Source organism: Macrobrachium rosenbergii, chromosome 10, assembly GCF_040412425.1.
Source record: "Macrobrachium rosenbergii isolate ZJJX-2024 chromosome 10, ASM4041242v1, whole genome shotgun sequence".
Classification (NCBI taxonomy): Eukaryota; Metazoa; Arthropoda; class Malacostraca; order Decapoda; family Palaemonidae; genus Macrobrachium; species Macrobrachium rosenbergii.
In genome coordinates, this window is record NC_089750.1 from 35,405,053 (window position 1) to 35,420,197 (window position 15,145).

The 15,145-nt window shown below is 39.2% G+C and overlaps 2 protein-coding genes across 2 annotated transcripts; both read right to left on the bottom strand.

Moving 5' to 3' along the window:
- Positions 1 to 10,952: 10,952 nt before the first annotated feature.
- Positions 10,953 to 12,983, bottom strand: LOC136842306 (micronuclear linker histone polyprotein-like). Its single transcript, XM_067109565.1, has 2 exons — positions 12,550 to 12,983; positions 10,953 to 11,742 (listed from the first exon to the last, which is right to left on the bottom strand). The coding sequence occupies exons 1-2, from the start codon at positions 12,981 to 12,983 to the stop codon at positions 10,953 to 10,955; spliced, it is 1,224 nt and encodes a 407-aa protein (XP_066965666.1).
- Positions 12,984 to 13,076: 93 nt separating this feature from the next.
- LOC136842307 (uncharacterized protein DDB_G0290301-like) lies at positions 13,077 to 13,950 on the bottom strand. The gene is made up of 2 exons (XM_067109566.1): positions 13,742 to 13,950; positions 13,077 to 13,443 (listed from the first exon to the last, which is right to left on the bottom strand). Exons 1-2 carry the CDS (start codon positions 13,948 to 13,950, stop codon positions 13,077 to 13,079), a joined length of 576 nt encoding a protein of 191 aa, XP_066965667.1.
- Between the last annotated feature and the right edge of the window lie 1,195 nt (positions 13,951 to 15,145).

Genomic DNA, 15,145 nt, shown 5'->3' on the forward strand with positions numbered 1-15,145 from the left:
TCTTTTCACGTTAGAGAAAATATCATGCATTCTTTATGGCTGCTTATGGCCATGGAGTCTGTCGTAAAGAGTTAGTAATTCATCATTATGGCAATTAAATACTGACGAGATTTGAGATACTTACTTTCATAGGGTTGGATTAAGTAGGACATGATTATGGACAACGTTAACTCCGTAACAGATATGATATGAACTGGATATGCATTCTGTATTCCACATTAATTTGACAAAAACTTAATTATGCTGGTGTAAATATATATTTTTCTTATAATTTGGCATTTTTCTACTTAAATAGTAACTCTATTTACGTTTGTGACGGTAAGCCTGTACTGTTCACTGGAAATTGATCTGTGCTGGTCAGTTGTCTCCCTTGTCAGTTTTGCATTTTCTGATAACTTCTTCACACTTCCTTCTGTCCAACCCTAATTATATGTGATTGGTGATCTCACAAATTTTCTCCCAGTTTTAAATGAATTTCATGTCCATAGTGATTTTTTTTATCTACTGGGCAAATGCAGGCAAACTTTGCCATCATTTGACGACGAAATCTTTGGCAGTTTATTCTTTTTATAATGCATACATTTCTATGTTTGTCATTATATTATTGAATATTTTGTGGTTTATTTCCTACAGTTCGAAGGCATAAATTTAGTAGTAAGAGGTATAATAAGAGAGAGAGAGAGAGAGAGAGGTATACTGGTAAATACAGATTTGTGTTTATTATAGTGCTAATGATTTGTTTTTAAAAATGTTGGGTGAATCTATGTAATGACTTAATAATAGTTCTCGTCTCGTCTGTCGCAACCTCTTTAAAGAAAAAAAAACTAGATTATTATGGCAGCGTTCAGTGGGAAAGCTTTCCCCGTTTTTGAAGATTCTTTACTCCGCCGTTTATAAGTGAAACATGCATAGTTTACTCCGTAGATTTTGGGTGGATTTTATTCATTGAAGGTGCGGATGTTTGTATATGCACCAGAAAATCATTTACATCAGTCATGCGGTATAATTATATATGCTTACACACCCACACACATATAAACTTACTGAAATCACATTTCATAAATCCAAGATTGAATTAAATTATTCTGTCTTGGAGTGAACAGGTTTTTTGTGCATTTTTGGCTCAGCGCCATTATCAAGGTTGTTTTAGCGCAGAAATTGTTACCCGTTTTTTTCTGAAGCCTCTTAGACTAAATTAATGGGACGTGACGAATTTTCATGATTTTGGGGGGAAATAAAAAAGAAATAAAATTGCAAGACCTTGAACTTTATTTTATGAGAGAGAGAGAGAGAGAGAGAGAGAGAGAGAGAGAGAGAGAGAGAGAGTGAGTTTGCATCTTGGAAAAAAATTGGGAACTAATTTTGTCGGAGTCTACTGAGTGATGGAAAGTCAATATTGATAATCAATCTTGACGAGTCAGATTAGGCGGACGTCCATAGAGAGCTCTCTCTCTCTCTCTCTCTCTCTCTCTCTCTCTCTCTCTCTCTCTCTCTCTCTTTATCGTTTTTCCAGCTCAATTTTTAGTTTTCCGTAAAAGAAAACCATTGTGCCGGCTTTGTCTGTCAATCCGCACTTTTTCTGTCCGCCCTCAGGTCTTAAAAACTACTAAGGCTAGAGGGCTGCAGATTGGTATGTTGATCATCCACCCTCCAGTCATCAAACATACCAAATTGCAGCCCTCTAGCCTCAGCAGTTTTTACTGTATTTAAAGTTAAGTTAGCCAAAAACATGCCTCTGGCAACGATATAGGATAGGCCACCCCCGGGCCGTGGTTAAAGTTTCATGGGCTGCGGCTCATGCAGCATTATACCGAGACCACAGAAAGATTATCTATTTTCGGTGGCCTTGATTATACGCTGTAGCGGCTGTACAGAAAACTCGAGTTTCTTCGTCGCATTTTTTACCTGTTCATATTTGAACTGAAAACGACAGCCATTAGGGAATAACCTTCGTTTAGAATTGCTATGTCATGTATTTTAAATGAGCCCTTAGGGTCTTTTGATTGACTAAAGGTTATAATGCAGATGGTTGGTTTATCATAGGAATTGGAACACTGAAGCATCAGAATTCGATAGTTTGCGACATTAGGCTCAATAAGGACGTTAGCGGAGGACAGTAGGAGTTAAGGCAGTTGCAGGAATGTGGAAGGAAAGGAGGCCAATGGACGGAGGATGATTGAAATATTTCTGTTGGATTAAAATAATAGGCGATAAAAGGCGCTCTCTGGTATGGATATAAATTTGACATAATGTTATTCTTTAAATTAGATCACTCCATTTTTTTTTCTCTGTGATACCATTTGTTTTTGTATGATGAACCTTTTTTTGTAAATGCGAACATTATGATGCTTTAAATCCAGAAACATATATAGAAATACCAGTGTTTATTTTACTGTCAAAAAATGTTATGCATCAAATAGCATACTTGTATTCTAGGTGTCGTCTTTATTATACCTTTGTAGTTTTAAGCTTCATTTTCATAATATTTATTCAGTTTAGTAGCAAGGTATAATTTTTCATTTCTTACAAAGGGTTTATGTTTTGTAGTCACTAAAAAAGAAAAAAGATCAATTCAAGATTGTTCACATCCCCGTTTTATGTGTCTGAAAAACTGTAATATAAAAGGAAGAAATCGTTTTATAGTCCGGAGATTTTAAATTTTGCTGTATTTTCAGCATTGTCCATTTTTATTTCAGTACACATGAAAGAGCTCTTTAAATTGAAGAAATGACTACGTGGGAAGTTTCAGGTATTCCAGTGGCATTATTAGAATACGAAAGCTTTTTATGGGACCCTTCAAAATTCATGTGCATTAGTAAAATAATCCAAGAAAGTCAGGTCATAATTTTATTGCATACCACTGGGACAGCGAGTGTTATTTTTAGTTGTTCATTGTGATGTTGTTGCTTCTAAAAAAATTTGAATTCTTACCCTGTGAAAACCATGTCTTTTACAGAACATTTACTTGGTATATTTTAAATTTAAACCTGTCTTTGTAAGTAATCTCACACTTTCTTTTTCTGCCATATATCACATGTACAGCTAGCCAGTTTCAAGCGTTTTCATGGACAATTCCTTGTAGTTAAGCCTTGTCTGCAATCCTCAGTGTACAATATTTAACTGCGCTTAGTGCTACATTTTGGAAGATGTGTTTTGACATGTTAAAAATCCATTTATGACTTTGATGGCGATTTAGATGAGGCGATTGATCTCTGCAGTAGTACGATTTATTTTATTTATAAGGTTTCAAGAAAATCTACCAAAACCTAAACCCTCAATAGAAGGAGGCATCGCCCTATTAAGGTATCACTTAATCAAATTCTTCTAACAATTTATGAATTGTGTAATTCGGTTTTTTTGTTTTGGCAGGTTTCATTGTTTTCTTGCACCTTAATATCTTTGCGGGAATCACCTTTTGGTGAATTTAAAACGCCGATGTGTTTGTGCCAATGTATCTTTCATAGAATCGTCAGTGGCCATCCTTTGAGAAGGTAGGCTGTTCAAAGTTCAGACACACTTGATATAGTTTCAGGTGAGATGAAGACCATTCATTGTATGTGCCAACAGATCAGTGTCAAGCATTTTTATAGCAGAGACACACACTAACATAAAACTTGTTGGTATATGTTTTCTGTTGATTGGAATCCCCTCATTTGCTAGTTTTGGCACTTGAAGTGTCTGTCTGGTCAAAGTTCTTGAACATTCTTCATCAGAATGAAAGTTTCAGACAGGTTGTTAACGGTCTTGGCTCAGCGTGGGAACTTTATGAAGAAAGTTTTCAAACATAGTAAAAGTTCACTTGCTACCTGGACTCAAGTTGTACACAACTTGATAAAGTAAGTGAACTGAGATGTCATAGGTTTCATCTAGAAAGACAGTTACCCCCATGTGAATACACACTGAAATACCGCATGCTGAGAGTAAGGTTGAGGCAGTCTTCGGAACTCTCCTGAAGGTCCCTTCCGAAAGCAAGAGTATTGACAGACACTGAATGAAAGTAGGTAACTCACCCTCCGTTGGATACTATGTTCCTCTGTCCCAGGGCTGTTTTCATTCTAATGTCACGTAAATTTGCTTGTCCTTTCCGAGTTACTTTGATGATGATGATGATGATGATGATGGCAATGATTTACAGCAGTTGGACGTTGATAACTCCAGTGCTAGTGACAGCGGGTAGAATTACAGTGATTGCTAGTTGCATTCCAGTTGATGTTATAACCTTTGGAAAATGCAATAGTGGCTTCAGATTTCACTGAACTTGTTATTTGTTATAAACTGAAACTATGCAAGGTATAAATATCTCCATTCATAGTCATGGATGAGACCGTAAACACCAGGATTTCCAATTGTAAGCGTTAATTTACCACATTCAAGGTGACATATTGTCAAGGTAAGGTTTTTTTTTTGCAGTTTCTTTGTGATTCCGGTGGTCATCTTTTTGAACACCTAAGCTAAATATGGGAACCAGATCTCATGGACCAATATTCCTTCGCCGAATCCTTTTCTCAGTGTTTCATGTTACATTTTTCCTTTGTTTCTCTTTCACTTTTATTCGATGAAAATTGAAAACGTACTTAGCTCATGTTCATTACATTAAATTTACTTTCCTGCAAACAAATTCCTTAAGTTATATATGTGATTGTATACTTCTTACAAAATCTGTCACACCTGCATATTAGGCGTCCCAAATAGATGGCATTGCCAGCAAGACAAACCTCTCACATAAACAATGGCTGTGACAACAGACATAAAATCGACGATTCAAAGGAGAAAAAGAAAGGCTCTGGCTAAGAAGAAGCAACTAGAGTGAGGAACACCATGGCACGACATCAAGTAGTCTGGTCAGTGGTAAGCGGTGACACCTTACCATAGAAAGTACTCCACTCTGGCTTTTCCTTACTCCTAGTTGAAATAAGAAAAGGAAGTTGTGCGTTGTCCTGTAAAAGATGGGCTGTACAGTAGATGTGTTGCTCTGTGCGCTCGCTCGTGTGTTTGCGTGTGAAAGAGAGAGTCTCTCTCTCTCAAACATGCATATAATGTTACTAATAAATTTTCGTGGATCGAGAATGCGTTATCGTTCCTATTTCCCTTCCGTCAGTAGAGACTGAAACCAGGTGGGACGGAGACCTTATCGAGTGAAAGGTCATTGGGTCTGAACGGAGTCGTAAATACCCTCTCTCTCTCTCTCTCTCTCTCTCTCTCTCTCTCTCTCTCTCTCTCTCTCTCTCTCTTAGGTCTTTGGCTGTTCGGAAGATGAAATCTGTATTAGGATCTCTCTCTCTCTCTCTGTCTCTCTCTCTCTCGCTACTGCCATAAAGTTGTTGGCGAGGAATTGCTACGGCAAGAAATATTTTCCGGAAAAGCTTTTGTCTGGAGTTAATTAGGATGGCGTTTATCTTAATGACTGCGATGCATCTCGCTGAGTGTGGTACTCCATTCCTTTTATTCTCTGAGTCAATTCTCTAACATTAGCTTTAATTATTTGACTTCATAAGTACAGAAAGAATTACAGGCAACCAGTTTTTAACATTTTTTTTTCATTTAGCACATTTTATCTCTCCTTGTTTATTCATATCCGACACCAATCTCTTTGCATGTATTTCGATTTTGGCGGCCACTCGTGTCAAAAGACGCCTTTCATTTTCTGGGATGCCAGTCTCACGAACTCGTTTGACTGTACCTTTAAAAGTTGAAGTCTTCTTATATTCAGTTTGCCCATGTTTTGCTGGACACGAATTTGGTCTCCAGTTACTGTGATCTATGAATGGAGGCCTTAACCTTCCGTACTATATCCAGCAGGTTTGGACGCACTGCATAGCCTAGCTGCGTCAGCGCTTTCTCTAAAAATTCAGCACGGCACAGACTAGCTGCTTCATTAGGCCTAACGTCGAGGGTAAAAAAAAAAACACACACACACACACACACACTCACCGGATCTGTTTCCTCCTGTGAAATGTGATGATGGATGACAAATACAATTGATTCAAGCCACTGTTGGATTTCTTCATGCCTGTTGCAGAGCTGCATCATCATCATCATCATCATCATCATCATCATCAAGAACTGAATATTGTAGAAAACACCAGCTGTTGTCTCTCCTTCAACCACGAACAGTCACTCTACTCATAATTTCTTGTGAAGGTGCATTAGAATAAATCTCACTTCTGATACCAGGGAACCCGGTAACCCTTCTTTTAAATACTAATGAACAAACATCTCAAGTTGTCTCTCACTTGCCATATCCAGCGTCATTTTTCTAGATATACTTGTTAAAATTAAAAGTTGTATTTTTTCTAAGAAAATGTCCTTTTTAGTTTTCTGTAAAAGAAAACTATTGAGATGGCTATTTGTCTGTCCGTCCGCACTTTTTTGTCCGGTCTCAGATCTTAAAAACTACTGAGGATAGAGGGCTGCAAATTGGTGAGTTGATCATCCACCCTCCAATCATCAAAAATATCAAATTACAGTTCTAGCCTCAGTAGTTTTTATTTTATTTAAGGTTAAAGTTAGTCTGATCGTGAGTCTGGAACCGCGATAGGTGCCAGCAACACAGGCCACCACCGTGCCGTGCCTGAAAATTTCATGGGCCGTGGCTGAGAGTTTCATACAGCATTATACGCTGTACAGAAAACTCGATTGCGCTGAAGAAGCTTCGGCGCATTTTTTACTTGTTACTCTCTTGACAATAAATTTTTTGTTACTTTGATAGAGATGAATCTATATTTTCCATGTTGTCATGACAAGGATAAATAGCGTCAAGTATGCCACATTACTCTTATAAAAAGGAAAGGTATTTGCTTTGCCTCTCGGGAATCTGATCTGTATTTCATGAAAAAGTTTTGTATGTTTTGTTGTGAGCTCATTATTATTATGTACGTTATATATATTTTTTGGTTTAGTTTAGCCTTCATGTTGTATATTTCTTAGACCTGTTTCTCTCTGAGCACTCCTAACCAGATCTCACATTCGGTTCGACCTTGGAGGCACCAGCCACTCTCCGCCATTAATATTTATTTGTTCGTGATATACTTTATTGTTTCCGATACGGGATCACTTATTTCAGGGAGGCCTATCTGCTTCTAATAGGCTTTGGATTATTTTGTTTTCGAAAAAACTTTCTTTCTCTTAACCTGCGAATTGGTCTTCCTTTCGCTCGGGATATGAGAGTCTTCTCTCTGTGGCAAGTTTTGGCGTTTGCTCTCAGCCTCCGTATTCTTCATTCAACTAACCATTCTTTGTAAAGCAATGTCGCTTTTTTCAGTTAGGGCCTCATCTTTTTTTCTGATATCCTGCATGTGTTACATAAGGTCGCTACATTGCCTGTCCCATTGACCTTCATACAAGAAAATGGCACTTACTTACTTACTTACTGTCATTGCATTGGCAGAATATGACGTTAACTGATTTTTTATACTAGTTCATACTTCTCGAAAATACGGCTTTTCGCAAGTCGTATATAATTAGATGAAAAATGGGCGGAAACTGTCACCCACCGAGATTTTTGCACTGTTGTATTTTCCCCGAGGTTTCTCTTTTTCCATTTAAAAAAGTAACGTTTGCTGCTTTTAGCATTATCATTTTCTTGAAATAAATAGACTGAATGCAAAAAAAAACGTTTAATATTATTGTTATTAATATATAGAACCAAAAAAAAGTGCGAGTAATGGCCGAATTTTTTACGTGCTCTATAAAGGCTGCATTTTATTAAGGGCCCTCCTCGCACCTTTACTGCGGTCGTCGTCTCGCCTTTTCATAAGGGCCTTGACGGCCTGCGGCCATTTGGAAGTTCGAGTGGAGAGGTATTTTGGTTCACGACGTTCTGAGGAACTTCTTTCGTTCTTTGGAGCTTTTCAGGTGAGCTGAGATGTGAACCCCGAGCTATTCAGTGCATAAAGGTAAGCTCTTTGCCGAATGTAAATAGGCAGTTTCTGTAATTATATCCGTATGTGGCTACTTGTATAGTTTCCCTTGCACAAGGAGAATGACTCCTCAACATATCAACGTCACAGTCACGACACATCCATTCCCGTACAGAACACTTCTACACCCACTGCTTCACTTAGGCTGGTCAGCACTAAATCTCCATCCGAAACACACACACACACACACACACACACACACACACACACACACACACACACACACACACACACACACAGGAACCCATTACAGACATCTCCACATATTCGATATTGCGCGTATCTTTCGCTTCCCAAGTATATTTTGCGTGTCATTCTGAACCCTTCTTGCACCCCATCTATGTAGACCTTTCTCCAGTTGCTCCCCTTTCATCTGCTTTCATCTTACAAGAATTTACTAATTTTACACACTATGCACCAGCCTGGCCTCTTTCATATTCTCTCCGATAACTGTTTTGCCCGTTTTGGTTGCATCAAGACATTTTTCAGTCTTCCACTCCTTACATCACACGAGCTACGCAAAAATACGCCCCCCCCCTTTCCTTCTCTCATGAACACACACACACACACACACACTTACACATATATGTGTGTATTGCACACTCATGGGTTACGTCACTTCAGGAGTTCTGCGATTGAACCTGAAGTGTACGACTATTGCTTGTAAAAGCTAAAGCTTTGTTCCTCCTGCTATTGTTAGCTGTTCTGGTATGGCAATCTGAAAACTAAAATTATTGTTATTGGAGGTAGGTTTAAAACAGTCAAAATAGGAATTGGGCATATCATAACAAAATGTTTGAAGTCTGCAGTCAGTCATGTTGTGTGTGTGTGTGTGTGTGTATATATATATATATATATATATATATATATATATATATATATATATATATATATATATATATATATATATATATATATATATATATACATTATATGTATGTTCTGTATATATGTATATGTATATATATATAATATATATATGTATATATATAAATATATATATACATATATATATATATATATATATATATATATATATATATATATATATATATATATATATATTCCGGAAGACACACATTTGCTCTGTAAAAGTCATTACTATTAAAAGGGACCTCAGTGATACAGAGGGTTCTGTATCACTGAGGTTCTCATATATATAATATATATATATATATATATATATATATATATATATATATATATATATATATATGTGTGTGTGTGTGTGTGTGTGTGTGTGTGTGTGTGTGTGTGTGTGTGTGTGCATGCATGCATGCATTCATGCCTCACCATAATATCCAATTAAGTGTTCCCTTTCCTTTAGAACACAAGAAATTAATTGTTTTTCATGTGTATGTGTAATTTTTCCGTTAAATGGGACTGTGTTCATCATATGAGAGACATTTTTTTGTCTTGAAGTATGTTAGGCGCCGTAATGTTTCGTATTTCCGAGCTGTTATTTTGATATAATATGGCTCCTCAGTATCTAAATGTAACAGATCGTTGTAGTTAATTGAATCCTTATTCTTCAAAGATCAGTAATGGTTTTACGATTGATAATGAACTTCATTTGAGGAACCGGCTATATATGTTTAGTTTGCTTCGATTTCTGAATAAATGCAAATATAAAAAACTCGAGGATCCTACTGTGTAAATGGTTGTTTCGTTACCAATTACTTTTTTCCACTGTATTCATTCCGTATTAAGCATCCCGTCCTTTTGACAGGGAAGGCTCACGCCTTGGACCTGGGTTTGTTGGGTGTGTTCTATCAGTACCTTCCCTACTGTTGCAGTTTCTCAGAACAATCATTTAGATTTATCTGTTCCCCTCCGTCCGCGTTTAAAGACTCTCCAATCATGCACGCACCGCACAAGGGCTGAATTTGAAATAATTTTTTATTCATTGAAGATTTTTTTTACTTCACATATTTGTTAATACTGATTAACTATCACTGTGAAAGACGCACGATGAATAATGCGCATGTAATTCGTCCAGAAGACGCAGTGCGTAGAAATCACCGAACATCGTTCGAATTATCTTCAATTAACTAGTAGAGTTGTCGAATGCGCTTAATGACTGAATCATAAAGTGGGTATTTATCATGATGCATATTAGAATGCAGGATAACGGTGTCATGAGTATTGAGAGATAGAGAGAGAGAGAGAGAGAGAGAGAGAGAGAGAAAGAGAGAGAGAGAGAGATAGATAAGGTTGACTAGTCCAAATATAATTGGCCATGGAACAAGTGAGGCGTAATTCAGAAGTGCGGTATTGGTATTAAAGTTGCCGTGGTAATTAGAGTATGTTTGTCCATTATTAAATTGTGGATAACATTCAAGTATACTGTATAACCTTTTATGTGGTTGGTTGGTTTAATGTATACTGAGGTTTCCTTAACTGTTTAACAAAGTATATAAGAGATTTAACGATTTTGTCGTTACGACAAGGAGAGAGAGAGAGAGAGAGAGAGAGAGAGAGAGAGAGAGAATGTTTGTCATTCAATAACATACCATTCCTTACCACCTGGTAGACAACTGTAGGTGACAATCTCTCTCTCTCTCTCTCTCTCTCTCTCTCTCTCTCTCTCTCTCTCTCTGGTTCATTCTGATGCATCTCTTGACAGAAAAGAAAACTAATTATTCATTTTGTGGTCCGTTAGATTTGGGAATATTATTGAGGAGGTGGTAGGTGAAGATAACATGAGCCCTGTGCATGATTTCTGTTCTTTGATAAACACCCTACCCCCGCCCTACCCTCCTCCCCTTCCTTCTCAAAAAAAAAAAAAAAAAACTGGTAGAAATAATAATAATTAAGGACGGTTGAGTTTTAGAATTTTCATATTTTACCGATTTTTTAAAACGTAAGCAGCCTTTGTGATGAGGCAGTAATGAGCCTGCTATTAAAGTGTGTATAGAAAGCCTTTGTTCATTTTAGATTTAGTGAGTGTTTGAGCTATTCGAATATGAAAATGAATGACTGTAATTTTTATATTGCAGACTGCTTTCATATTTACTGATACTAGAATGATGTTTAGTGTGTTTGTTTCTCTCTGACTCTTGCGACGTGTTTCCATGCTGGTTTCTCTGAATTGCTGCGCGCTTCTGTGCTGTTTTCTCTGACTTGCTGCGTGTTTCTGTGCTGTTTTCTGTGGCTCTTGCTGCGTGTTTTTGTGCTGTTTTCTCTGACTCTTGCTGCGTGTTTCTGTACTGTTTTCTGTGACATTTGCTGCGTGTTTCTGTGCTGTTTTCTTTGACTCTTGCGGGGTGTGTTTCTGTGCTGCTTTCTCTGACTTGTTGCTTGTTTCTGTGCTGTTTTCTCTGACTTTTGCTGCGTGTTTCTGTGCTGTGTTCCCTGACTCTTGCAGCGTGTTTCTGTGCTGTGTTCTCTGACTCTTGCTGCTTGTTTCTGTGCTGTTTTCTCTGACTCTTGCTGCGTGTTTCTATGCTGTTTTCTCTGACTCTTGCTGCGTGTTTCTATGCTGTTTTCTCTGACTCTTGCTGCGTGTTCTCTGACACTTGCGGCGTGTTTCTGTGCTGTTTTCTCTGACTCTTCCTGCGTGTTTCTGTTCTTCGTTCTCTGACTATTGCAGCGTATTTGTTTGCTGTTTTCTCTAACTGTTGCTGCATGTTTATGTGCTTTGTTCTCTTGACTCTTGCTGCGTGTTTCTGTGCTGTGTTCTCTGACTTTTGCTGCCTGTTTCTGTGCTGTGTTCTCTTTACTTGCTGCGTTTTTCTGTGCTTTGTTCTCTGAGTCCTGCGGCGTGTTTGTGTGCTGTTTTCTCTGACTCGTGCTGCGTGTTTCTATGCTGTTTTCTCTGACTCTTGAAATGTGATTCTATGCTGTTGTCTCTGACTCTTGCTGCGTGTTTCTATGCTGTTTTCTCTGACTCTTGCTGCGTGTTTCTGTGCTGTGTTCTTTGACTGTTGATGCGTGTATCTGTGCTGTTTTCTCTGAGTCTTGCTGCGTGTTTCTGTTCTCCGTTCTTTGACTCTTGCTGCGTGTTTCTGTGGTGTTCTCTGACTCTTGCTGCTTGTTTCTGTGCTGTTTTCTCTGACCCTTGCTGCGTTTGTCTGTGCTGTTTTCTGTGACTCTTGCTGCGTGTTTCTGTGCTGTTTTCTGTGACTCTTGCTGCGTGTTTCTGTGCTGTTTTCTGTGACTCTTGCTGCGTGTTTATGTGCTGTTTTCTCTGACTCTTGCTATATGTTTCTGGGCTGTTTTCTCTGACTCTTGCTATATGTTTCTGTGCTGTGTTCTCTGATTCTTGCTGCGTGTTTCTGTGCTGTTTTCTCTGACTCTTGTTGCGTGTTTTGGTGCTTTTCTCTGACTATTGCTGCGTGTTACTCTGCTGTGTTCTCTGACTCTTGCGGCGTTTTTCTGTGCTGTTTTCTAACTCTTGCTGCGTGTTTCTGTCCTTTGTTCTCTGATTATTGCTGCGTGTTTCTGTGCTTTGTTCTCTGACTCTTGCTGCGTGTTTCTGTGCTGTTTTCTGTGACTCTTACTGCGCGTTTCTGTGCTGTTTTCTGTGACTCTTGCTGCCTATTTCTGTGCTGTTTTCTCTGACTCTTGCTGCGTGTTTCTGTGCTGTGTTCTCTATATTGCTGAGTGTTTCTGTGCTCTTTTCTCTGACTCTTGCTGCTTGTTTCTGTGCTGTGTTCTCTGACTCATGCTGCGTGTTTCTGTGCTGTTTTCTCTGACTCTTGCTGCATGTTTTTGTGCTGTTTTCTGACTTGCTGCGTGTTTCTGTGCTTTGTTCTCTGACTCTTGCGGCGTGTTTCTGTGCTGTTTTCTCTTACTCCTGCTGCATGTTCCTATGCTGTTTTCTCTGACTGTTGCGACGTGTTTCCACTTTTGCAGTGTTTTTCTGTTCTGTTTTCTCTGACTCTTGCTGCGTGTTTCTGTTCTTTGTTCTCTGACTCTTGCTGCGTGTTTCTGTGCTGTGTTCTCTGACTCTTGCTGCATGTTTCTGTGCTGTGTTCTCTGACTCTTGTGGTGTGTTTCTGTGCTGTGTTCTCTGACTCTTGCTGCGTGTTTCTGTGCTGTGTTCTCTGACTCTTGCTGCATGTTTCTGTGCTGTCGTCTCTGACTCTTGTGGTGTGTTTCTGTGCTGTGTTTCAGACTCTTGCTGTGTGCTTCTGTGCTGTTTTCCGACTCATGCTACGTGTTTCTGTGCTGTGTTCTGTGACTCTTGCTGCGTGTTTCTGTGCTGTTTTCTTTGACTCTTGCTACGTGTTTCTGTGCTGTTTTCAGAGATTCTTGCTGCATGTATTTTGGTGTGTTCTCTGACTCTTGCTGCGTATTTCTGTGCTGTTTACTGTGACTCTTGCAGCATGTTTCTGTGCTGTGTTCTCTGACTTTTGCTGCGTGTTGCTGTGCTGTGTTCTCTGACATTTGCTGCGTGTTTCTGTGCTGTGTTCTCTGACTCTTGCTGCGTGTTTCTGTGTTGTGTTCTCTGATTCTTACTGCGTGTTTCTGTGCTGTTTCCTCTGACTTGCCGCATTTTTTGTGCTGTGTTCTCTGACTCCTGCTGAGTGTTTCTGTGCTGTGTTCTCTGATTCTTGCTGCGTGTTTCTGTGCTCAGTTCTCTGATTCTTGCTGCGTGTTTCTGTGCTGTTTCCTCTGACTTGCCACATGTTTATGTGCTGTGTTCTCTGACTCCTGCTGAGTGTTTCTGTGCTATGTTCTCTGACTCTTGCTGCGTGTTTCTGTGCTGTGTTCTCTGACTTTTGCTGCGTGTTTCTGTGTTATGTTCTCTGATTCTTGCTGCGTGTTTCTGTGTTGTTTCCTATGACTTGCCACGTGTTTATGCTATGTTCTCTGACTCTTGCTGCGTGTTTCTGTGCTGTGTTCTCTGATTCTTGCTGCGTGTTTCTGTGCTGTTTCGTCTGACTTGCCGCGTGTTTATGTGCTGTGTTCTCTGCCTTCTGCTGAGTGTTTCTGTGCTGTGTTCTCTGACATGCTGCGTTTTTCTGTGCTGTGTTCTCTGACTCTTGCTGCGTATTTCTGTGCTGTTTCCTCTGACTTGCTGCATGTTTATGTGCTGTGTTCTCTGAGTCTTGCTGCGTGTTTCTGTGCTGTGTTGTCTGACTTTTGCTGCGTGTTTTTGTGCTGTGTTCTCTGTCTCATGCTACGTGTTTTTGTGCTATTTCTTCTGACTTGCTGCGTGTTTCTGTGCTGTGTTCTCTGACTCTTGCTGCGTGTTTCTGTCCTGTGTTCTGTGACTCATGCTGCGTGTTTCTGTGCTGTGTTCTCTGACTTGCTGCGTTTTTCTGTGCTGTGTTCTGTGACTCTTGCTGCGTGTTTCTGTGCTGTTTCCTCTGACTTGCTGCGTGTTTATGTGCTGTCGAGTGAGGATTGCATTATCCACACAGGGTGTACATACGTTACCATGTTGATATTTCGTTCTCGTCCTTCTTTATTTAGGTTATATGTAATATTTAGGGTATATCACATCGGTTTGTTAGTGTCAGAGGATAAATAACTTGCTCTTGAAAAGAAGTCGGAGTGAGGGATTGAAATTAGTTCTAAAGGAAGGTGACTTAGGAAATGTCATAACTGGTGTAAACGGGATTCAAGGTATCTGCTGCGTCGTTAATGTAGAAACTTACAATGTTGCAATTGCAGGTTTTGGGTCATCTTTTAAGTCTGCAGTTTGTGCGTTAACCAAGCTAATTGAAAATGTATAGATTCGTATGAACGTGCACAGGAATCGAACTGTAAATATGGAGACCTGAGCTCAGATACTTTGGACTTAAGAAACAAAAGAGAGAAAAAGGAAAATACCAGTGTTTAATATGAAGAGAAAGCTCTCTCTCTCTCTCTCTCTCTCTCTCTCTCTCTCTCTCTCTCTCTCTCTCTCTCTCTCTCTCTCTCTCTCTCTCTCTCTAGCCCTTTGTTGGCCGAATCGCTTGAGCTTCAGACTGTCACTGGATGGGCCGGAGTTCAATTCCCGCGGCCGGCTGATGAAGAGTTAGAGGAATGTATTTCTGGTGATAGAAATTCATTTCTCGCTATAATGTGGTTCGGATTCCACAATAAGCTGTAGTTCCCGTTGCTAAGTAACCAATTGGTTCTTAGCCACGTAAAATAAGTCTAATCCTTCGGGCCAGCCCTAGGAGAGCTGTTAATCAGCTCAGTGGTCTGGTAAAACTAAGGTATACTTACTTCTCTCTCTCTCTCTCTCTCTCTCTCTCTCTCTCTCTGTGAAATTTCAAATAATCCAACAT